At 36.7% G+C, this 25,864-nt stretch overlaps 1 protein-coding gene across 1 annotated transcript in view; it reads right to left on the reverse strand.

Annotated features, from left to right (window-relative positions):
* Positions 1–7,170: 7,170 nt before the first annotated feature.
* Positions 7,171–25,864, reverse strand: part of LOC148354280 (zinc finger matrin-type protein 4) — a 149,783-nt gene continuing 131,089 nt past the window's right edge. Inside the window, exon 7 of the mRNA XM_088351338.1 lies at positions 7,171–7,615. Coding sequence (XP_088207464.1) covers positions 7,585–7,615 — 31 coding nt within the window. The 3' untranslated portion in view covers positions 7,171–7,584. The remainder of the gene's footprint in view (positions 7,616–25,864) is intronic.

The following is a 25,864-nucleotide window of genomic DNA, read 5'->3' on the forward strand; positions in this document are numbered from 1 at the left end:
CTTATTTTAAAATTGATTTATTTGTTGGTTTTATTGTCCTTTAAAAAGAAAACGTAGAACGTAAGTAAACAAGTATTTGGGTATTTGGGCGGCTTAGTTTGACTGGCAGTTGTCCGCATCTTTTGTGTCAACATTGGAGACACTGCTCAGTATCCGAAGTGTCACCATGGAAACGTCGCCATGAGCAACAAACGTGTTGTTCAATTATTTGAAAACGAAAAGAATACCATATTGTTTAGTCTTGCATCATGCTTGCCGACCTTTTATAGTCAAAACAAATCCCATCCATGGTTTATCTTTTATACTTCTTATCAAAAAATACTTCTAAGATGATTTTGAATTTGTATGTGTCATGATTACCGATTGGAATCACCTGTACCCGCTCATTTGGCGCCAGCTTTCTGATTGGCTCCCTGTCCCTATTTAAACCCAGTCCTGTCACTCTCTGTTGTCAGTCCGTCTGCAAACCTCTGTAGATACAAGGCAAGCTTTTTTGACCCTGACTCCCGCCTGTCCCATTTTTGCTCCCGTTTTACCACCTGTCCGTTCCTGATCTCCCTTTCTGTCTCCGGCTACGACCTGTTTTTTGATCTTGACCACGTTTTTGCTCTCCTGTCCCGGCTATCGACCTTTTTTGCATCCCTGACTCCGCCATCGCCCGCTACGGAAGATCAACTTCCGTATTCGGATCACAATCCGATTGCAAAAGCGAATTGCTTCCCGCGTCCAGCGAGCGCCTTTCAATAAAACTTGTGGTAAACGTTACACAATTGGGGCCTGATTCTGTTCTGGTTTTGACGCTCTGAGGTTATGGTGGATTTTTTATAGGACTCACATTGAAAAAGTTTTAACGTTACTAAATCCATATGTCTTACTGCATGTTGCTATTGCAGCCCAATTTTTCTGTCATTTCAAGCTTCAGCTAAAGTACCTTTGTCTCTATTTTTAACCCGATTAGTGCCTAAAATTAACATACACTCGTAAAAAAGAAAGAACCACCCTAATTGAAAAATAACCTGAATTGGATACAAATACGCTACTTGATTGAATTTGATCCAGCCCCTAGGTTAGGTTTACTAGGTTGTTTTGTAATGAAATGATCTGCATTTATATAGCGCTTTTCAAGTCAATGACTTCCCAAAGCGCTTTACAATGTGCTCCACATTTCCCAATGCCATGTAAGACGCTAACCTGCTTATTGGGGGTATTAGGGGTTCAGTGTCTTACCCAAGGACACTTCGACATGTAACACGGATGAGCTGGGATTCGAACTGGGATCCCTTGATTCCAAGACGAGCGCTCTACCTCCTGAGCTACTGCTAGCTATTGTACGGATACATTATTTTTTGTTTGGGTTTTGAAGGCCACATATTTTTCCGTTATACATGACAACATTCGGGAAGATTTTTTGGGAAAAAAGTAACCACTATTTTTAAATTTCTGGTACAATTTGACTTGTAATAAATAGAAAAAAAAGTAAATACTTTTAGGATAGGGGCGTTACAAAAAAACATATACTAGTCCAGTTATATTAAACATATCACCAAATTCTTCAATTCAAATTGAATGTTTCTTTTTGTGTCTTAAATCATCCAATCCTTAGATGTTGTTTTGTTTAATATCATTACGTTGTTGTGAAGGTTTGAAACAAAATAAAACATTGTTGTGTTAGGTACGAGTTAACTTTTTATTTTTTAAACTACATGTAAAAAGCATTTTTTCGGGGGGTTGGTTGGGGTTCAAATATGTCATATTTCGAAGGTTACTCCGAAGAAGCGACCCAATGTTAACTGATTTTTAACAAAGTGGGCATTCACTACAGTCGTTTTTGTGTCTTAAATCACTGATTTATTTTTTTTTTTTTCTTAAGCCTCCTTATATATTGGGTAGGGTTTAAACAAAATAACTCATTTTTTCGTGGGGTGTCTGGTAGGAGTCTGACCTTTGTTTTCTCTTTTTTTTTTTTTTTAAAATAAACACTTACTTATAATTGTGTTTGAATGGGCGGGGATCAGACTAATTACCCTTTTTTATTAGTTTTTTTAAACAAACACCCACATTATAGACGATTTTAACAAAATATAAGGTTATCTAACGTAAACATTGTGACTTAAATCACAAATTCTTGTTTATTGCTTTTTTTTTGATACAAGACTATAGTTTTTGTTTAAAAAACAACAACTTTTTGTGCAACATTTAGTATACGTTAAGAAAATACCTTGATCAGGGTTATTCAGAACAAGTAATTCAAATTTAGGGGTTTTGACAAATTTGGGACATCATTTAGGCGTTTTTGGGGTCTTATTTTGTTTTATATAACACTCCTTAATTGGTTTGAAGAAAAATAAACCAATTGTGAGGATCGTTTTAGCGTAATAATTTCGGAACTGATTGCTTTTACGAAACAAAAGGTAAACAACAATGAAACATTTTGGTAAATTGTGTATCCCTTTAAAATAAAAAATGAGTTTAGTTTTACACATTCCTGTTTACTGTAGTTAAAATTATTTATTTGACCAAAAGAAATCCTTAAACCACCCTTATATTATGTTTCTCAATTACACAACGCACACACATTTTTCATATCATTGTCGGCATATTTATTATTATTTCTCAATAATAACAACACATTTCCCTCATCACCCGGTGGCTTAGTGCAGAGAAACAATAAAATACAAAACTCTCATAAATCTCAATACAATACACATACTTGAAGCTAATGCTTTTTCACCCCCCCCCCTCTGTTTTTCTGTATTTCCCACTTAAAACAGTCCTTTTAATCATCCGTAGAGGAAACGCTTTTTAATTACAGTAGGTCATTTGTAGTTCACTTTTCTCTCACGGATCACATGAATAAAAACATTTTTTTAATGAGTGAAATAAATAAAAAAATCTTCTGAAAAACAAAGAATGCTAATTTAGCGTAGCCACATCCTTTTCTGCTAAATCACAAAGCAATAAAGCAAAAAAACACTTCCCCCTTTTAAAGAGGTTACAAACAGTTCCAAATGCACTCTATACACAGATAAAATGACTCAAAACAATGCTGAAAATCTTGGTATCAAAAAGTCATTTTTTTTATAGAAACAGAGGTAACATCTCCCGACGTAGTTGGTGAGGTGCTAGCTAATAATCGTTTTTACGCATGAACACTAGAGGGCGGCACTATTGCCAAAACGGTGAGCGTGAGCTGCAGTGCCTTACAAAAGTGTTGGGCCCCCGAGAACTTTTGACATATCGCCATATTTTAGGCTTCAAACTTCTAGATTCAAAGCTTTTCTAAGAATAGGCAAATGTGAGACACAATCTGGACAAGAAACCAAATTTAAACAACATTTGTCGTTTTAAGTTTTGCAAATCATGGAACAGAAGTATTTTTACAAAACGGATCAGGTTCCTATAGGTTTGATGGGGATATTTTGGATCTTTTCACAAATGATTGTCCGTTTTAACACCTTTATATTGATATTTTGAACCATCCCATCGCAGATTGTGCATTATTATTAGGGTCGTTGTTCTGTCGGTAGGTGAACCTGTGACTCGATTATAGGTCTTTTGCAGACTCCAACAGATTATCTGCCAGAAGCATCCTCTATTTGTCTCCATCCATCTTCCCATCGGCTTGAACAAACTTCCCAGTCCCTGCTGAAGAAAATCAACCCCAGAACATGATCCTGCAGCCACCATGTTTGACAGAGGGGTGGTAATTTCAGGATGATGTGTGGTGTTACTCTTACGCCAAACATAGCATTTTGAATTCAGCCCAAAAAGTTAAATTTTGATCTCATCTGACCAGAGCACATTGTGTGCCTCTCATGTGGCTTGTTACAAATGCCAAACTGGATTGGTATGGTATTCTTTCAGAAAGGGTTTCCTTCTCGCAACTCTTCAATTAAGGGAAGATTTGACTAGTAGTTGTTTTATGCACAGATGTTCCCACCTCAGCTGTGTATGCCTGCAAGTAATCCAATGGGATCATAAACTTATTGGTTGCTTTTCTGATTAGTTTTCTACTTATTTGGGCCAAAAGTTTAGAGCGACGGCCAGGTCTTAGTAGGTTTGCAATGTTTTTATGCTCTCTCAGTTTTGATATCATCGCTCGCTCAATGCTCTGGGGGATGTGCTAACATTGCAAAATCATTCTGTATCCCATTCCTGCTTTGAACTTTTCCATAACTTTACCACGGACTCGCCTGGTGTGTCCTGTGGTCTTCATAATGCTTTCTGTTTGCCAGTGTTTGCTTTCCAAGACCTCTGAGCCCATCATATAGCAGGTACATTTAAACTGAGACTTAATGCACTCTGTTTGTCATTGTTAGTCTTTTAGGTCAACATTGGATTATTCAGAAGTCATCAGGGGATTACTGGAGTCAGTTGGCTCGGCTAAGAAAACAGGGGGGCAATCTTTTTTGCAAAACCTATTTATCAGCTTTTTTCGTTGTAATCAAAATATAAAATGTTGAAAAAAGTTTGGTTTCATTTGATGATTGTGTCTCACGTGTTGTTTATTGTCCAAAAATATATTTCGTGGGGGGCCAATGCTTTCGCTAGGTGCTCTATACGAAGAAAAATAAAAAGCAAGTGAATGCAACATTTCCCATGCATGAAGAGATGATTACACATTGATTGCTACATAGTCATATTTTTTTCCTCTAGCTTGCAACGCGAAAAAAATTGGCATTGTTCGAGAGACTTTTTGTTTTTGTGTTTTTTTGCCTCCGGACTGCTTCTGACATCAATATTCAGCTCTGTGGGAATGTTTTTGAGAAAAAAAGTCCCTTTTTGTGCTGCTGTCAACAAGTCAAGGCAGAGTTTTGCTTTTTCCTTGTTGGATTTCGATCTTTCGAGTTCAGTCCATCGAAAAAAAGAAGAAAAAAATAATAATTATACTTGTATTGTGAAAGATGTTTTCTTAAAGTCATCCACACATTTGTAGTCCTTGGATTTTCTTTACAGACGTGGGCCTGAGTCGTGTTTGTGTGGTGAGAACAAAGCCCATAAATTGAGTTCGGATTGCTGTTCGAAAATTGTGCAATGGAGGACCGAAAATGCCAGAAGGAAATATAAAAGTGAAAAAAAAATACATATCAAAAGGAAAAAAATATCAGTTAAGTACAAATAAATATATGAGGAAATACATAAAAATCAATAGATTAAAAAATAAAAAAAGCCAAGAAAAAATTAAAGTAAAATAAAATAAAAAATAGATCAAAATCAAACTATTAGAAAGAAGGTACTAACATATATATAGACAAAACTAGCATGTACTAATACATACCAACCATTAAATACATTTAAAAAAAAGTGAAAATAAAAAAGGGAAATCGAACAAAAATCCAAAGAGTATAGAAAAATAATATAAATAATAATAAATATACCATGTAATAAATAAACAAATAGAAACTATTACATCTGAAAACAATGTACAAAAACAAACTTCAGAAGAAAAAAAATAAAAATGAAAATAAAAAATATTTTATAATAAAAATGTCAATTCAAATTAAAAAATAGCCAGAATAAAGGTCTGTAAGAACCTTTATATTTAAAAAAATAAATCCAAAATCAGAATTTGCTTTATAATTAAGTTATAATTATTAGAAGAAAATGATAATAGATTTAATAACAATAAATGGACAAATAAAACAATTTAAAAAAATTGCAAACCATTAGATTTAATCATAAAAACAATGCCAGAAAAAAACTGAAAAATAAATCATGTTAATAATAAATATCTAAATACTCAAAGAAAAATATATATCAAAATTAAATGACCATAAATAACATAGAAACTTAAAATTGATAATTTATAGAAAAAATACAGAAATAAATATATATAAAATTAATTAAACACTACGTAACTTGGATCTATAAGAGGGTTAAAAATGACCTGATGGGTTGTTATTCTTCAAAATAAAATAAAAACTCCAATACTGTTAATAAAATAAAATAAAAAAAAATAAAAACCCAACCTGCGACTTGAATGTCTCGTTATCTTAATCAATTATCAAAAATTTGTGAATCTCAATAGACCAATGAAGAAGAGGACTGTGTCAATGCATGTAACATCTGATCAATTATAATCGTGCCATCTGCTGCCGAGATGGTATCTTGTTACTTAATGAAATGCTGTGCTGGCTGGCTGCTGGAATGGTCAGATGTGTTGCCAGGATGCTACACCAGATATTGCATTAAAAAGGATACAACTTTCCTGGACAGCATTAGCATTTTTGAGTCATGGTCATAAGTCGGATTCCACCCCTATACATGAATAAATGAATTTGATTTTGTATAATATTTTTTGAGTGTTCATATATTTATTTGCTTTTATTTGAATAACATGTTATATGTGGTTGTTTTATTTTCCCTTTTTTTTTATTTAACATTTTAGGTCCTCCATTTTGCAGACAACACAGATTGACACTTTAATCATAAATGCTGTTTATCATTTTATTATATGGTCAAAGATTATTCATACCCTGGCCCAATGATAAGCTAAATGAGCATTTATGCTTTTGGCAATAAACTATGTGGAGAGGAGCAGGCGACAAAATATATATATATAAAGAATATATACAGTTTCTTGCAAAACTATTTGGCCCCCTTGAAGTTTGTGACCGTTTGCCACATTTCAGACTCCAAACATAAAGATATAAAACTGTAATTTCAGTGCATCAAACTCCAGAAGTTCAGCGAGGATCTCTGAATGATTCAATGTTGATCTAAATGACAAACGATGATAAATGGAATCCACCTGTGTGTAATCAAGTCTCTGTATAAATGCACCTGCACTGTGATCGTCTGTTTAAAGCGCAGGGCTGAATAAATTTGCACACCCACTTTTCCAATTTTTTATGTGTTAAAGAGGTTTAAAATATCCAATAAAGTGTGTTCCACTTTGTGATTGTGTCCCACTTATTGTTGATTCTTCACAAGAAATTACAGTTTTATATATTTATGTTTTAAGTATGAAATGTGGCAAAAGGTCACAAAGTTCAAGGGGACCAAATAGTTTTGCAAGCCACTGTATATATATAAAAAGGACATTTTGGGTAAAAAGTGTGTGAATTTTTCCATTATCACCTATATTTTGTTAAAGAGCCTATCCTTAAAATAATTATGATGTGTATCTTTGTGATCTGTCATTTCAAAATGACTCAGAAAACGTTGTTTTTTCATATAGTTTCACATTTTCATAAATTTTTGGTACGGAAAATTAAAAAAAGAAAAGAGATATAAGTGGAACAAATTGTACCTATTCAAATGGAACATTAACCTTCCCCTCATCAAAAAATGTCTTAATACTCTCATTCCTCAAAATGTCAATCATTTTAACTAAACATTCGGCCAGAGTATCAATATTTTATGCTTAACTGTGAGTAACATTCTTGGCATTGACATCATTAAAATCTCGTACTCTTATTTTCCTTTTTTTCTAGGTCACCGACGAATAACGGACGGATGTCTCGGACGGTCACACATTCGCACACGAGGCTCACAAAATACACAATCACGCAAGATGCACGCACACAAATCTGAAATAGTGACATATGGCAGGATTCGAGAAATTCGCTGACTCCTCCTCGTTCACTGCTGAGGCTGCTGCTGCTGCTTCAGGCTGCAGAGAAACAAAGAGAGAGAAATCGGTTTAGTGTGTCTGAGTCGGGCCCTTGCGACAAGAAATTGTTGTTTTCGCTTCGGGGCGACACGGATGACGCCCACGGGGGGAAAAAGCGACCCGCTGTGTTGCTCGTCTTGTTTAGATTCCTGTCTGCTGCTTGAGGTTATTAGTGCAAGGATTGACGGATTTTTTTTTATTTTTGAGAGGTAAAAAGCTAAATTAAAATAGTTCAGTAACCCTATTGGCCTAATATCTCATTTTAAGTGTTACTTTAAACAAAAGTAATTTAAAGTTATCCAGTTAAAGTAACCCTACCCAACGCTCACTTTTTTATTTTTGAGAAGTAAACAGCTAAAATAAAATTGTTCAGTAACCCTATTGGACTAATATCTCATTTTAAGTGTTACTTTAAACAAAAGTAATGCAAAAGTAATTGAAAGTAATCCAGTTAAAGTAACCCTACCAACCCTCACTTTTTTTTTTTTTTTTGAGAGGTAAACAGCTAAAATAAAATAGTTCAGTAACCTTACTGGCCTAATATCTCATTTTAAGTGTTACTTTGAACAGGGTTGGGTAGGGTTACTTTAACTGCATTACTTTCAATTACTTTTGGATTAGTCCAATACCAATTATGCTAATAAAAGACAAAAGAAACTAAGTATAATTAAAATTATGACTCACAACAGGTGGTAAGCTTTCTCTCCTGGCTTTGATCTCTTTGATCTTCGGCGAAACGAACATAAAATGCGACAGAAACAAAATGAAAAGAAATCCAAACAGCTTGCCAACATCATTTTTGCCGTTCCATGTATTCCGTTACTCCCCAAGCCTGCACAAAATTTAGTAATCCAAAAGTAATTGAAAGTAATCAAGTTAAAAAAAAACCCTACCCAATCCTGACTTTAAATATTTTTTTCACAAATATCTTGTAGGGTACTACCAGGACCAGCCAAAGCCTTCATAGGCCCTCAGCAAAATCAGATTTGGGGGCCCCTATTACTTGTTAATTTGCATACTTAATAAAACTCATTCCATGTTCTACTCCAGGGGTGGGCAACTATTTGGAGATGGGGGCTGCATGTGTTATACGTCTTGTAAATGGATTAGTTTCATCAAATTGGTTTTGAAACAACCACAATTAGCAAGAAAGTATATTATGTCCCTGTTTTAAGCACTTCATTTGTTATTTATTTTTGAAGTATTACTGTCGTTTTTTTTCTTTAATTATTTCTGACACAGGGTAAATCTAGCTTGATTTTTTTCCTTTTTCAAAATAATTTTGAATATTTTTATTTCATTTTTATACTGACAGTTTAACCACAAATATTCTACGAATAAAAATATATTCTAACCCTATTTTTCTAAACTTACTTGAAAAGACGAGAACATTATTTCACCATCTGTTGGATACAATATATTTTTTGGAAAAACACATAAATATACTTAAAATGAGAATATTCTGAATAATAATATTCTATTTTATGTGTATATTTTTTCAGTGCACTTTTTTGACCGTTTGTTTGGACTACAAAAAAAATAATTATTTTTCCAGCAACATATATTGCTCGTATTAAGTATTTTTTTTTCCTTTTTCATTGATTTGTTTGAAAACTACGATACGTCTCAAGGTAACCAAAAAGATCCTCCCTAAAGATGTTAGCAGTTTTTTTTTTTTATGTTTTTAGAAAATATTTCTTGAAATATGCACAGTTATCCGGGATCTGCTGGATGAGGTATTCTATTTGAGAGACAATAGAATTTATACATTTTTTTACATCTTTAGAATTCCCTTAACTTGAAGATGGTAGATTGTTTTGCTCATTATTTCTTTTTTTTCCTAATGTTTAAGTTTTTTTATGTTTTAAATGACCAAAATGATCCATTTGTCATGATTACCGATGTAAATCACCTGTGCCTGCTCCTTTGGCGCCAACTGCCTTGGACTCTGATTGGCTCCCTGTCCCTATAAAAAACCCACTCCTTTCGGGCGCCTTTTGTCAGTCCGTCTCCGAACCTCAGTTAACACTAGGCAAACCTTTTTCGACCCTGACTTTCACCTGTTTTTTGCTCACATCCGTTTCCCATCTTTGACCCGTTTTTGATCCTGACCACATCTACTCTCCCTTCCCTGCTTTCGACCTCTTTTTGTCCTCAAGCACGTCTACTCTCCTTTCCTGGCTTACAACTCGCTTCCGACCATGACCACTTTTTTGCTCTCCTGTCCCGGCTACTGACCCGATTTTCCATTCCCGGCACCGCCCACACTCGCCACGGAAGATCCACTTCCGCTATCAGAGAGACCTGCTTTCCGCGCCTAGCGAACCCCGGATTGTGGGCGCAACCCTTTCTTTTTCCTCTAATAAAACCTGTGAGAAACGTAACGCAAGTGGGTCCTGTCTCTGTTCTTGTCCTGACGCCATTATCAAGATATTTTATCTGAGAAAAAAAATAAATAAAAAAATACTCAAGATCTTCCCCCAATAAGTTAAAAATATATATTTTTCTAGTGTAGTGGAGATAAAACAAACTGTCCATTCATGTTAAAACTGACGACGCCAAAAATGTATGCAAAAAAAAAGATATTTTTAGAACAGCAGTTTCGATAAAGGCCCCCTCATCAGGAAACGACGATTGTTTTTCATAACGGAAATCATCCCCGGCGTGAAACAAAGCACCTCGCACTTGATTCCAAACAAAGGAAAGAATAGCACCGAAGAAAAGCCACTTCATCAAACCTCCTTAATCACATTTGGGTTCCTGCAGAAAAGCCTGATTTAATGGTTCCATTATTTTGACTAAGCCAGATCGTTGTGCCGAAGCGAAATTTAATAAGCAAAATCGTTGTGAGGCCGCATGTCGAAAGCTATTTTTGATTCATTATTGCTTATTTAGTGATGCATTATTTTAATATTTATTAGCAGGGAACACATCGTATACTCGTTACTTTCTTTACAGTCTTTCAGAGATTTTAGAATATAAATAATTGAAAGGACAAATTAGATCAGATTTAGCAATGTGATGATATATTCTCCTTATTTCATTATGGTTATTTCGGGAGTACGGTAGACTACTGGGTTATGACCAGTGTTCCCTCTAAGCTGCACGCGTGCGCAATTGCGCACTGCTCGCACATTCTCGGCGCACAAGAAAATCTAGCCAGCGCACAAAATGAGGGCTCAAATTACTAATTAAGAAGCGACTTAAGTCAAAGTTACAGTGCATGAAGGTAAAAATACACGGGTTCCCCTGACGTTGTGTCCTAAATGCGGTATTTCAAAGTCGAACAGGTTGTTTTTGCTTCTTTAATCCCAACATGACCAAATATTAAGTAAAAATATGCACAAAATGACTTAAACTAAGGGGGAATAGAACAAAAAAGAAAAAAATACCAAAATGAAAAAGTACTGAAAAGCTGAGAATAAAAGAAACAAAAAGATGAGAAAAAAGAAAGACATATTTAGAAAAAAGCCAGCAAAAAAGAAAAGAAATGAGGAGAAGCAAATAGAGAACAAAAAGAAAAGAGTAACAGCTCACAAAAAATAAACACAATGAGAGTTTTTTTAAAGGAATTAAAAAAAAAGTAGAAAAAACACAGAAAAAAGAAGAAAACGTTCAAATAATTTCCAATTATATCAAGTGAATCGTGTTGCCAACATTGTACTTCCACTAAAAAATGTGATTAAGTACAGTTCTGTATCTTACATCCGACTAAATAAGCCCCTTCTGTATCTTACATCCGACTAAATAAGAACTTCACATATATCACTATATATAACATCTGTTGGATACAATATATAACAAGTTATCACCTCTAATTCTATCTCGGGTTTATTGTATTAGTAACCTTTTTTGAGATGAGTTGCAGGAAACGTGTCATAAAATCAATAGCGACTTTTTGCTGTATCAGGTGCAAACAGTAGCCGTATAGTGAAGCTTGTTATATTATTCTCACTCTATGAGACCATCATACATCTTTTTCTGCCACTGCGGTGAAAAGTGAATGAATTGCCAGAAAAAGAGAAATGAGGCTTCATACAGGCCTGGAAGTGAATTTTTAATCATAGGATGGACTATCTGAAAAAAGAGGGAATGGTGGAGGAGGGGACAGAGGGTGGTGTAGTTGATTTTCAACTTTGTATCAATTGAGAAGAAGGAGGGATGGAAGAAACTCTGGGAGTGGGTTCACTTTGGGGGCACCGTTGGTGGCGGTCTCGCCCGGAGTTCAGCTGCGGAACCAAACTAGAAGTTTGCTTATGCTAAGAGCTTGGCTGTCATGCCGTCAATGCAAATTGAGCTGTTTTTTTAACACTGGAACAAAACAGATCCACAAATGTATTTTGCTGGTCAGGATTCAAATAAGGTGCTATTTCTTTAGTGGAAGGTCAAAACAGTATTTGAAAAATTAAAATCAACGTTTGCAAGGTGACTCTCTCTCTATTTCTCTCTGCGTCCATTTGTCTTTGTCTCTTACTGTCTCTATTTCTGTCTATGTATCTAATGCTATCTCTGTCCGTCTCTTTTTCTCTTTGTTGGCTTGTCTCTGTCACTGACTGTCTCTCCTGCTCTGCCTTTGTCACTCTCTCTGTGTCTGACTCTCAAGATCAAATATTTGTGTCCCAAGAACGTGCAAATGTAAGATTTAGGTAACAATTTTGATTTCATGTGGAGTACCAGACCATTAGCCGGTCACCATGCTGCATTCTCCCATGGTCTGTGGTCCCCCCACCCCTCCCTGTGCTCCCCTTCCAACTCCTGATAAATGCACATTAGCTGGTTTTGCAGTTTGTCTACCAGCCCATGCCAAATAATTAGCGAGGGTAAACCGGCTAAAAGGATTGTCCTTGACCTCACCGGCGCACCCTCAGGGGTTTTTGTGAACATCAGCATCAACAATGCACTAATACACAAACATCCTCTGGATATGTAATAGACGTAATGCCAGGACCAGGGTCAAAATCATATTCCCAACTAGCAGGCTCTGGCTAGTTATTCCTTATGAAGGACGTTGATATACCATATTTTTTGGAATATAAGGTGCACCGTTATCCCACAAATTGGCAAGAAAATTTGTAAAAGGTCCTCATGTATCACTAAATAGTGGATGAGATTGGAGATGCATGACGCAGACCTAGAAAATAACTCAAACTTTGGGTTACGAGCAATGTTCCGTCTAGACTGCGCGCGTGCGCAATCGCACACTGCTCGCAGTTTATCAGCGCACAAGAAAATCCAGCCAGCTCACAAAAATCAGGGCTCGAAATTGCTAATTAAGAAGAATTAGTCAAAGTTACAGTGCATGAAGGTAAAAATACACGGGTTCCCCTGACGCTGTTTTCTAAATGCGGTATTTTGAAGTCAATGTCGAAGTAGAACAAAGTTGAGAAAAGTCAGTAGAGTTTTTTGAAAACCGGCTTCTTCGGCTTGGCTCACTAAAGAGAATCGGCTCTTTCGGGTCCCAAACGGCTTTTCAGGTTGTTTTTGCTTATTCAATCCCTACGCGACCAAATTTTATGTAAAATTGTGCACAAAATGACTTAAAGGGAACAGGGGTGAATGGAACAAAAAAGAAAAAAATGCTAAAATGAAAAAGTAGTGAAAAGCTGAGAAAAAAGAAACAAAAGGAGAAGAAAAAAGAAGGAACAATTCAGAAAAAACTGAAAAAAAGAAAAGAAAGAAACAAAGGAAATAAAGTAAATTGAGAACAAAAATAAAAAAGTAACAGGAAAAAATAAACACAATGAGATTTTTTTTTAAGGAATTAAAAAAAAAAACAGGAAAAAAACAGGGAAAACGAAGAAAAAGTTTGTGTTGCATTCAAATAATTTCCAATTATATCAAGTCAATCTTGTTGCCAACATTGTACTTCCACTAAAAATGTAATTAAGTACAGTTCTGTATCTTACAACCCACTAAATAAGCCCCCAAAAATGTTACTATTTTGCGACAAAATATGTCAGGAAATAAAAATAAATGGATATCTTGTGAAAGAATTGTAAGAACAAACGACGTTTGTAGGCCGTACAACCTTTGCAATAGTACATGAGTCAATTCATTCAAAAGAGAAAAATAAATTAGCATTGCCGGAAACTCAGCAAAATGTAACCTGATGTCAAGTTTTGGACATGTTTGATAATGATTTATCTTGCCACACTTGGGATTACGGTGGCTCACTGTTGTTTCAAGCGTTGCTCACCGACTTTGTGTGGACGCTCAGACCCGTGGAAAATTAGAGGGAACAGTGGTTACGAGGTTTACTACTTACTACTGTATTCATGCAGTGACTTATAAATCAGCACTTTTCAACTTTAATCTCAAAATGAACACAAACTATCTATCTATCTTAATATCTACCCTGGTCATATCCCTCGAGAGGGGTGACTGACAACAAGACAAACACATACATAAAAACAAAGAAAATAAAAAATGGTATAACGTAGCAAAAAAACACACACAAAAATGTGACCATGGCCAACCCAAATGCCCAGTCACCCAAACAAGTTAATCACCTCGGCACCCAAATTGGTCATGCTTTCGTCCCTCCAGATGAAACCGGACCCAAAAAAGCGGGTCAGGGTCACACAACACACTCTTCTGTTCAACAGCAGGGACAGCTTTCACTGGTTTACCCCTGCCGCATCATACAAGTGCCCTGCCTATCCTTTGGAACACGTCCAAAAATCCCACTATCCTTTTACAACACCTCTCCACTCATTCCTATCACCAACAAGAGCTCTAGCTTCCACTACATTTACACATATTTCCTGCAGTGCACTCATAACACCATCCATCCACGTCAAACACAAACTATTTATGCTTAACACTTCTTAATGGACTTACGTCTGTTCTTAGCCGTAATTAAAATTTTAAACACAGTAACTTATTTATTAAAAAAACAACAGTTGCTGTAAGGGCACCACAGTTATGTCCGGAAAAAAACAGGTTATCCTTAAAACTCTTTATTTAGCCCTTACAACTCAATTTATCACGCCTAAGGGGAGAATAAATTGATGAAATCCAAAATGTTGCACCTTCCCACTTGTGAGTTGAACTCGTTGATATACACGCTGGCTCTAAAGGTGCTAATGCAACATTGGCGGCATAGCGGCAGTCAGTGTTTATGCCGGAGGCTGTCGCAAGGGGGCAAAGATTATTCGTGATATTTTTTTAAAAAGTTAGCAGAGGAATAAGATGAGTTAAAATTGGTGAGATTGGAACTTTTGAGAAGAAGTCACAGACTTCTTGCATTGCATGTTATTTAGCACCACCAGGTGGTAAAAAATAGTAATTTATTAATAAAAAGTACATCATCGATTTGAAAAATGAGCAAATTACATAGACTTTCATATAATCCAAACTAAAGGGAGCTCACATCTGCCATCTTGCTGATACGGGTTCCCCAAAAAATCCCAAAACTCTCGAAAGGCTGGGAAAAATAGTGCGTTTTGCTCACTTTGACTATCCGTGGTTCTTCTCTGTGCTTTTTAGCACTTGTTGGGGTTATACTACACAATAAAGCGGCATCTTGTGGTCAAATATTACACACTGTTCCTTGAACACACACGATTCTTATTTTTAAGGTAAAATAAGTGAGAAGTAAAATGGTGAATTTTTGTCGCTTGGATTCTTTGTCGCTTGTTTATCACTCGTTTTCAGTTGCACTTCACCATTAAGTGACAGTTAGTGTCATAAATAATACACACTGTCCCTTTAAAATTGTATTTGTCAATTTCAAGGTGTTCAAAGAAAGGACAGAAATAATCCTGATGTCACAATATTTCTGTTATTTATTTTAAGGTTTTTGCTAAAATTTAAGAATTGTATTTTATTTGTATTCTCAGGTTAAGAAGAATATAATAATAATAATAATTTCCTTGTATTGTCATTCTGTGTAACAATGTACACAGAACGAAATGTCGATTGCACCTGACCCGTTGTAGCGAGCCGATGCAGCCGCAGCCAACAGAGGGCGCCGCCGACCACTTTTTAAGTCTTAGGAATGACTCGGCCGGGGCGCGAACCACCGACCTCCCAGTCTCAAAGCGGGCGCCTTACCATCTAGGCTACTGAGCTGGTAGACATGTACATTAAAAAAAATGATTCAACATCTTCTGCTAAATAGTTTTGCATTATTTTAACAGGTTGTAGTTGTTTATTTTAATATAAATTTTTTTGTAGATTATTTTGTTCCAATTTTCCCAAGAAAATACATTCGTTTTATCGCAACAAGAATTAAATAAAATATGAAAATAAATGATATATAATAAAACAATGATAATAATTCAAGCAGCATTTCACATTTTTATATTCCAAGTCTTATTTACCTTATACAATAGTGTAAAATAATAATGTCTATATAATTTATATTAAACTGTATACATTATTTTATATTATATTTTTATTGTTTGCAATTGTCTTAATGAGTTATATATTCTATAATCTCAAAGATAAAATCATAACCTTAAAATAAGCAAAATGATCTGACAACGATGTTTTTTGTATTATAATTTACAATATAAATTAATGATAATAATAAAATAAATATTTAAAAAATATAATCTTTATTTCATATTTTAGCATTTAAAGTAAAACCATCAAAATAATATGATACTTACATTATGAAAATAGAACACATTATTTTTTATTTATTTTTAATTATTTGTAATTTGTTTAATCAATCAAAGATTTTATACTATGATAGCATATCAAATAATAGCTTAAACCTTAAAATAAAAACAACAAATTTCCTAATGGGACAACACGTATTATTTTATTGGATTAGGATTTGTACAGTAATTAGAATATTGAGAATAATGACAATAATGACAATAATGACAACAATAATAATAATAATGATAATAATAACCACTATAACAATATTAGTTCAAACATTATTTCTAATTTTACATGTTAACCTAATATTTCAGAAAATAAAGTACATAAACATGGATAATATAATACTTGATACTATTATATAATATAATCCATTAGCTAATATTCTATATACATTTCAAAATTCATAATTTATTAATCATATATGTTATAATAATATATAAAATCAAAGCATAGCATAATCCTGCAAACTCAGCAAAATATTCTGCAAGGCATGTTTTTTTCCTAGTGTTTCTGCAGTACTAAAACAAAGAGCACTCAAGGCTCTTTTCAATGAATCATATTATTCCGTTTTCCAATATTTGGTCATGCGTAACACATTGCAATTGGAGTGAGTCCTATTGGAATACAAGTGGATCATAATTGGACTGAACAATATCCCGAGTCCTCTTAGATCATAGTTGGAGTCATTTATGTTATGTAGAAGTTTAATTGAATCATCATAATGTAGCGTACTCATTTCCAATTACGGGTCACCAACATGGTGCCCATGGGGTCCATGTAACCATTTGTTCCGTAAGAACATCGTTGTGGAAAACTAAGAACAATGTGTCTTATTTTGAAATTGACTTTTTAATCTGTCAGTAAAATAGACGCCTAGGTCAGTGTCTTTCAACCCTTTTTGAACCAAGGTATTCTGAGGCACACTGTTTGTCGATGATGTTTGAAAATGAAGTCAAATATTTCACTGTACTACCTAATAAGCAGATAATTAGTATATAAAAAGTATATAAAAATCTACTGCCACCTACTGATATGGATGACTATTACAGTTCCTCGCCTGAAGATAGCAAAAATACTGAATAATGGCCTGAATTTTTGGAAAGATACAATTGGGCAATTTCCAGAGGCACACTAGACAAAGTCTCATGGAACACTAGTGTGCCCCAGCACACTGGTTTAAAAACACTGGCCTAGGTTACGGCGTCCCTAGCTTACAATATTTTCAAGTTAGGATGTTGCATATGAAGATTTTTCGGCCTGTTTTGCCTACTATACAACATCAACAACACATTATTTTGCGTGCCCTGCCCAAAAACATACATAATATATTGTCAGGTAAAATATATACTTTACCTGACTGCCCATTTTGCACATCTGGTTAGCTGCTCCTCTTGCACTCTTTGCACTACTGTATAATACTATATATAGCTATAAATTATTTAGCATATTATCAGTACTTCAATACTCTAACTCAGTACAACATTTATTTATATCTGTACATTCAAGAAAACTGTGCGGGTCAGATGTATCGACATTTCGTTCTGTATACACGTGTACAAGAATGACAATAAAGTAGATCTGAATCTGAATCTGAGTAATGTTAGTGCCTATGCCTGGGAAGGTTACAGTGCCTTGCAAAAAATATTGCCTCATAGTAGATCTCTCATCTCTCATCTCATTAGCTACACCGCTTATCCTCAGTAGGGTCGCGGGGGGTGCTGGAGCCCATCCCAGCAATCATCGGGCAGTGGGTAGGGGACACCCTGAACTGGTTGCCAGCCAATTGCAGGGCACACAGGGACAGACAACTCACTCGCTCATTCACACCTAGGGACAATTTGGACCGGCCAATTCACCTGAAACGCATGTTTTTGGAATGTGGGAGGAAACCGGAGTGCCTGGAGGAAACCCATGCAAGCACGGGGAGAACATACAAACTCCGCACAGAAAGTCTGGAGCTGGATTTGAACCCACGCAGGAGGTTCCCAAGACATGAACTGTGCCGCACATGCGCTAACCACTGCGCCGCCGTGCTGCCCCAAGATAGTTGATCTATAGTTGTTATTTTGTTACGGTTATATACTCTCAGTCAGTAAGGACATCATCTGGAGGTAAGCGGGATAACAGAGGGATTACTGATAGATAGATAGATAGATAGATAGATAGATAGATAGATAGATAGATAGATAGATAGATAGATAGATAGATAGATACTTCATTCTTTATTATTACTGTATACCATTTTAATGGTTTTACCTAGATTACAGGGGGGTTGGAACACATGAGCTAATTACTGTATGTTTTTATGCCCCACTATACGGCAATTTCACATTTACAATCCCTACCTCAGAACAGATGAATGTCTTTTCCTGGCCGTATACAGTTTATAAATTACAGTAATGAGATTTTCTCTCATCCACCAACAGATAACGATTCCAGGTGGATTTCTTGTTTATTTCCTGATGGAAGTAAAGCACGCAGGTGCCAGCCTGCAGCTCCATTCAGGTAAGTACCCTGCATTATAGCAACACATTGTGTAAGCGAGAAAACGGCCTGCCAAATAGATGTGGTTATATCTTCCAGAACAGCTCCAATTACGGCGCCGGGGTGAGCCGAGTGTTATTCGAAGGACAAGCAGCTGACGGTGAACGAAACAGATGCGCGGGACGGATAAAAGAATGCTGGCGCGTAAACACGTCCAGCTGTTTGGTGGCCGGGAGAAATCTGTTGTGGCTTTACCCGTGACACCTTGCAAATGGACAACAGCCGTGAATTGAATTTGAAGAAGGGTTTTTGGGTCTGTTTTTAGTGAGGGCTTGCAACTCTTGTTTTTGGGTCAAATGCAACCCAAATTGGGTCAGAAATCAGCCAACCTTCTTCTTGGATCAATTTAATCTGTTTGTATTTAATCAAATCTTATTTTTTGTAGGGTTTTTCATGCTGAATGACCAGGTTTTAGGGGGTAATTTTGTACAAGAGGAGGTATTTTCAAAGGGTAGAAACAGCACGTTATACTTATAGACAGGGTTGGGTAGGGTTACTTTAACTTGATTACTTTCAAGTACTTTTGGATTACTCCAATACCAAATATGCTAATAAAAGACAAAATAAACTAAATATGAATAAAATTACTACATTTTGTGCAGGCTTGGGGAGTAACGGAATACATGGAACGGCAAAAATGATGTTGGCAAGCTGTTTGGATTTATTTTCATTTTGTTTCTGTCGCATTTTATGTTAGTTTTGCCGGAGATCAAAGAGATCAAAGCCAGGAGAGAAAGCTTACCACGTGTTGTGAGTCATAATTTTATTCATATTTAGTTTATTTTGATTTTATTAGCACATTTGGTATTGGAGTAATCCAAAAGTAATTGAAAGTAATCAAGTTAAAGTAACCCTACCCAACCTTGCTTATAGATAGGGTTAAGACAAACAATAAGAAAGTAAAACAAAGACCACTTGTTTTGAAAATAAAAAGTTCATTTTTTTTTTTTGTATAAAGTAAGCCAATTGTAAGGTTATCGTTGGTTGGTTAGTTGGATCCCATAACCACTATGGTTTTAGGGGCAGCATTTAAGGTTATCATTAATAATACATTTGATAACCTTAAGTAGAATTCCCAAGTTTTTTTGAGAATTATTTGCTTCTATATGACCAGTTTTATTTAATTTAGACATTTTTTTGCAGTTTAAAATATAAATGACATGTTTTGGGGGAATATGATAGAGGACGGGGCAGCACGGAAGCGCAGGGGTTAAAAGTCGTCTTCCGCAGAATCGGAAAGAAACTTTGTCATATAGGCGTCAACCCACGCTCCCTTATTCCGCAACACGCTCGCAAGGTAAAGGTTATGTGTTTTATCGGATTGCACGATAGCTTTAAGCTTGAAAGCTGCGTCATGTGCCTTTCGCTTTGCAATTTGCATGATGAGGGTAAGTTTACTATAATTTAATTTGTGCACAAGCTAAAAAGTTGCAGTCTTCCTTGGCGCATATATTCCAGCGGTCTAAATCTTACCTTTTGTACTCGAGCGCCGCTGGCGGCCGTTAAAAAAATTACATAAATTGGCCGCATCACTGAATAAGCCGCAGGGTTGGACATTTGGGAAAAAAGTAGCGGCTTATAGTCCGGAATTTACGGTATGTATTTTCACAATTTTATATATCTTTTTTTGACCCCCCAAAAAGTCCAAAGATAATTTAGAGCTATTTGTTCGTGTTGCTGTGTTGTTTTTGGCTTGTGCCTACTTTATTCCATGATTACAAGTAAAACAATCTGTGCTGTATGTTGTGCATATATTCACCTAAAGTGTGTGTAGCCACCCTTTAGAATAACTAAACAAGGTTTTTCATCCATTTTCCTGACATAATGATCCAAAAACGTATGTGGTGCTACAAAAGGCGAGACGAGATTTGAAAAGAATAAACTCGGCTTTTTAATTCAATTGGTCAATAAACTGTTTGCTGGAATAGATTATTTACCACCCATACTGTATTTTCTACACAAACCTGGCCAAACCATGAAAAAACTAACTTATACTCCATAGAATAGTTTATGGAAATCGCTTTGCACTGACTTTAGACCCGAATTGATGAAAATGAATTTTGAGGTTCTAATGGGCTTCGTCATAACAGCCCATCAATTGTGTGAAAAGGTTTGTTTAACGATTGCATCTTGAAGCAATGGAGGCTTAATAGAGTGCAACACTTGGCTGATCGGCGCTCTTGATTCAATCTTTGCTTGTTCGGTGTGTTGAGATGTCAGCTCGGAGATGATGAATAACTCAATAAGTTCATTTTGAGAGACATCGATTAAATGAAAACTAAGGTTGCCACAAAAGATGATTTTATCTTTTGATTCTCCATCCATAGATTTTCTGCACCGCATAGCCTCACTAGGGTAGCAGAGGGTGCTTGAGTCTATCCGAGCTATCTTTGGGCAGTGGGCAGGGGACACCCTAAACTGGTTACCAGCCAGTTCATGCATGTATTTGAAATGTGGGAGGAAACTGAAGCGCCTGGAGGAAGCCCACACAGGCGCGGGGAGAACATGCAAACTTCGCACGAAAAGGCTGCGGTAGCTGGAATTGAACCCTGGATCTCCGCCCCTTTGGCCTGTGCGCTAACCACCCATCCATCATGCCGCTCCTTCGATTATGCAGAGGATTATTTTTGGAATAGGTGGTCTCTACAAGCTCTTTGTAGCCCCATCAGAACACCTAAGTAGCCTGCAGACCAGTTCTAAAAATAGCTCACCAGTGATGAGTCATTGTAATTTTCTAGGGAATTTGATTTCTAGTCTATTTAAGCCTATTTTAACCCAACTTCTAATAAGTCTAACATGGTAGTAACATGTTAGAAACCTTGTAATGACATAGTAATAACACAATGACTTAGTTCTTTAAGTGGTAGCCTTTTGCGCTAATGACCAACAAAAACATAGCTTTTCGACTTGGTTGGTGATCCCGGTAATAAATTATTATAGGAGGGGGGAGTCATTTGTGGTATTTTCAAAAAAGTTGGACACTTTCTCTATCATAACAAGGTGAGAGTATTCTCTATTAGTTATGTATCAACAATACCGAATTGAGTTCAAATAGCCTTTATGTATTTTTTCCCACCACGCTTACCTGCTTTTATTTTACTTTTAGCACCACTATCCTGGGAGTCGCAACAAATTAGGAAGCAGGAAAGGGGGGTCGAGGGTTTGGAGAGTAATTTCATGCTTGTTCCCATGTTTTTTTTTTTTAATTAGTGTAGCCTGAAAATGGTGAAAGTAAGAGAAGGCCTGTTTCAAAAAAGCAGTCCAAACGCCAACCCAAAGCCCCCAAAAGATAAAGAAAATAAGAGTATGTTTGTACTTGAGGAATAAGCGGACGGAGGCGCGATTATGACTTTAAGCCTGGAGATGATGACAGAGAGCAGAAAAAAAATTCAAGTTGCGGACACCATTTTTAAGTTACTGTGGGTTTGAATACCAGCAAAATAAGTCTTCGATTGTAAAATTCAATAAAACTGGTAAATAATTTCTGTCGAGGAGGCAAAATTCTAAAGACCGTGTATAAACAGAAAGCTATCTAAATAATTACTTATTTAAAAAAACAAACAAACATAAATTTATTTAGAATTTCATTCATAACCTACTACAGATGTGCCAAATATCGAAAATCCCATCTCAAAATGAAAAAAAGACATTTTTCAGATTTGGAATATTATTCCTAGTAGCATTTAATTGTGCCATGTTTAGGTTGGAAGTGGTTCTTAGACAAGAATATCACTTAAAAAATTGAAAAAAACAAGCAGCAATCATTTGTAACTAGTAAAAATCTAGTTTGAATGTAACTGTTAAGCAATTAACATATTTGTAACAACCAATAATAAAAAATGAACATAGCTTGATTATGTTTTCTTTGATTTTTGTAATTTTAATAGACTTTCGTAATTTGCTTTGAACTGGCATAATAAACTACAGAACATTATTAGTATTTGGTAGCTTTACTAATACTAATAATTTAATAACATATTTGTTGCATGGCTAATTGACCAGTGATGTTTTATTTTCATTGAACTATTGTTATAATCCACTATTGTTTTTTATTGCATACTCATTATAACTTAAGCCAGTTTTTCCAAGCATTATTTTGAAATTATTTTTATTTTTTTGCCTATTTATCCTGATAGTCTTTTATCATTTTTCCCTTCAGTGTCTTTATTACATGTTTTACCCTGGAGTGTCCTGTCTAATCTCGTTGCATACAATGTTTTACATGTCAATGACAATAAAGACAATTCAATTCTATGCAGTAGCTCAGGAGGTAGAGCACTTATTTTGGGACCGAGAACTCGAAAGGTTCAATTTCAGGTTTCTCTGAGCTAAATATTGAAGTGTTCTTGAATAAGACACTGTTCCCCTAATACCCCCAATAACCAGGAAGATGCCTTGCATCTATTGATGTGTGAGTGTGTGTGTGTGTGTGAATGGGTCAATGTGAAGCACATTGAGTTGTTTTGGGATTTCTATTCTATTCTATTCTATTCTATTCTATTCTATTCTATTCTATTCTATTCTATTACAACCCCCAATTTACTCATATGATAAGAACACTCTCCACACATTTGATTTGAAAAAAAATCCCACATTCGTGTAAAGTGAGAGTACAGGGCAAAACTCCCCCAAAATATTTACTAAAAAACATTGAGTTGTTTTGATGTTTGTGTTCACGCCAAGCCGCCTGAACCGAAGCCGACACGCGAATCGTCGCCTGCGGAGCCTCACATCACCCATTTTTTTTTCCCGTCTCGTACTCCGCGCGAGTGCGTTTCCATTCACGTGTCAGCAGAAAATGTGACACTCGGCTAAGTGTGCTGCACGATGCACGCTGACAACGACTTTACATGCTATCATATCACGGCCAGAGTTGTACGAAGACGCAGAGATGACAGAGAATGCATTTATTGGGTGAAGGCTGGAGTCGACACTTTGCAGGGAGTGTAAATGGAGTGACACCTGAGTGAGTGGGAGATGGAAAAGGGAGGGAAATCGATGAGGTCCAACACATTTTATCTTGTTTGGAGAAATATTTCACAAAAAAGGTTTTGTGAACACCCTTTGTGTTCAACCCCAACATGAGGGAAAAGGCATGTTTTGTGTTTCATAAAGAAAAAGAAGAGTACAGTGGAACCTCGGTTTTCGAACGCCTCTCAGTTCGGACAAATCGGTGTTTTCGAGAAATTCTTGCTTCGCTGTTCGGTCAAAAAATCGGAGTTCGAACGCCGGTACGCTAGGGTGCGATGCTGAGCGGCGTACGGGTGTTTTAGCCCCTAATTATGCCTCCGAAGAAGGTCGGTGCACGCAGGACAGGTGAAAAAAAAACAAGTTGTTCGTCCAACTATTGCTTTTAAGAAAGACATAATAGCTAAATATGAAAGAGGTGCACGAATTTCCGATCTTGCTAGTGAATACAGCATGGCTAAATCTACTATTTTTTGGTTTGAACAAATTTATTGACACTAAAAACAGAAAACAATCATGACAATCTCAACAGCAATTAAGCACATTCACAATATTATATTCCAATATTACGTTTTTAACAGCAAACACAAAGTGAGGTTTGAACAAACCTTCTCGAAAATCAAACATATTCACAATTTCATTATATAACATCTTTGTTAGTGTCAATAGATCCGTCCAGGCCAAAGTCGATTGTCCTCGGTCTGAACAAATCCACTGACACCAACAGCAGCAAAACACAGCCATCAAGCATATTCACAATTTTTTTATATTTGACAATATGACGTGACGATATGACGTTTTAACATTTTTTCCTGACATTTCCAACATCAATTAAACAATTTCAGAGTTATTTTCTTTTAACAGTAGTTACCCAGCGTGTAAAAGGCAATACTATTGTGCAAGGGCATAGCTCTGCCATCCCACCCTCCCAAGCAGCATTCTTCCAGTCCTCTGTGTGGGTCCTTTCCCTTCTGCGTGGGTCCTCTCCCTTCTGGGTTCCACAACCCAGGCCGTTGCTGCCGGGACTCCCACAGCGTAGCTCCGGCTCCCCCCTCCGGGTGGGTACAGACGAGTCTTCTTTATGGCTGCGTCCTAGGCCCGCCGCTCGCAGATTGTATGGTATCTGCAGCCATTTGGAGCACAGCCACGGGGGGGATCTGCCTGCACCTCCATACCAGCAGGTTTCTGGAGGTCCAGATGGCGTCCTTGATGGCGGCGAGAGTGAGCCAGTCCCTGGCAAAGTCGTTCCGATGCCTCCTCGACCGACTCACCCCGTAAAGCACGTACTGTGCATCAGGGACCTCTCCTGCTGGCAAGTCCGGGAACTTTCCTAGTTGTTCGGCCATTGTCCACAAGACCTTGGCAGCGCTGCACTCACAAAAAAGGTGCCTCACCGACTCCTGGGCGCCACAGCCAGGTCGAGGGCACGTCGAAGTCGCTGACATTCCTCGGTGGTGCATTACAGCTCTGACTGGGAGAACTTCATGAGCCACCATCCATGACAAGTCTCGTAGTCTGTTTGGGAGGGCAGGATGATTGACGTTGCTCCAAACCGTTGTGGATTCGCCAAACGCAAGCCCCCGCACAGGGCTTACTGTAGCTCGCTCTTGCACAATAGCAATAAGGGCCCTGTGGTTTTGTAAAGTGTGACATTCTTGTGTTTCCAAATCAAACTTCTTCAAAAAAGCCCGAATAAAGAGATGTGTTGGTGGCAAGTTAAACGAAACTGGAATCAAACGATTGTCTGGTACAAGCTTTAGCTTCCGCAAATATGAGCCCATCCAAAAACGGGTCATTGCTTGACTTTTCGGGTTGTTGGGTGGGCCCACAGCGTTTTGGAAGTGGAGAGAGACATATTTGCTTCCCAGGAAAAGCTGGAGGTCAGGCACTCCTTTCCCCCCTTTTTCCTTTTTCTTTTTCATTGTATCTCTTTTTATCCTTTCCCACTTTGAGCCCCAGACAAAGCGAAAGATGGCTCGGTCCATTTGTAACAGCACGTTTCTTTTAGGCATAAAAATTAAACTGATTGACAAAAGCATTGGGAGGATGATCGCTTTGATGATTAGGACCTTCCCCTCTATTGTCAGTTTTCTTAGTGACCAAAAAACAAGTTTTTGCTTA

The sequence above is a fragment of the Urocampus carinirostris genome, chromosome 13 (genome assembly GCF_059441175.1).
Source record: "Urocampus carinirostris isolate Australia breed hairy pipefish chromosome 13, RoL_Ucar_1.0, whole genome shotgun sequence".
Classification (NCBI taxonomy): domain Eukaryota; kingdom Metazoa; phylum Chordata; class Actinopteri; order Syngnathiformes; family Syngnathidae; genus Urocampus; species Urocampus carinirostris.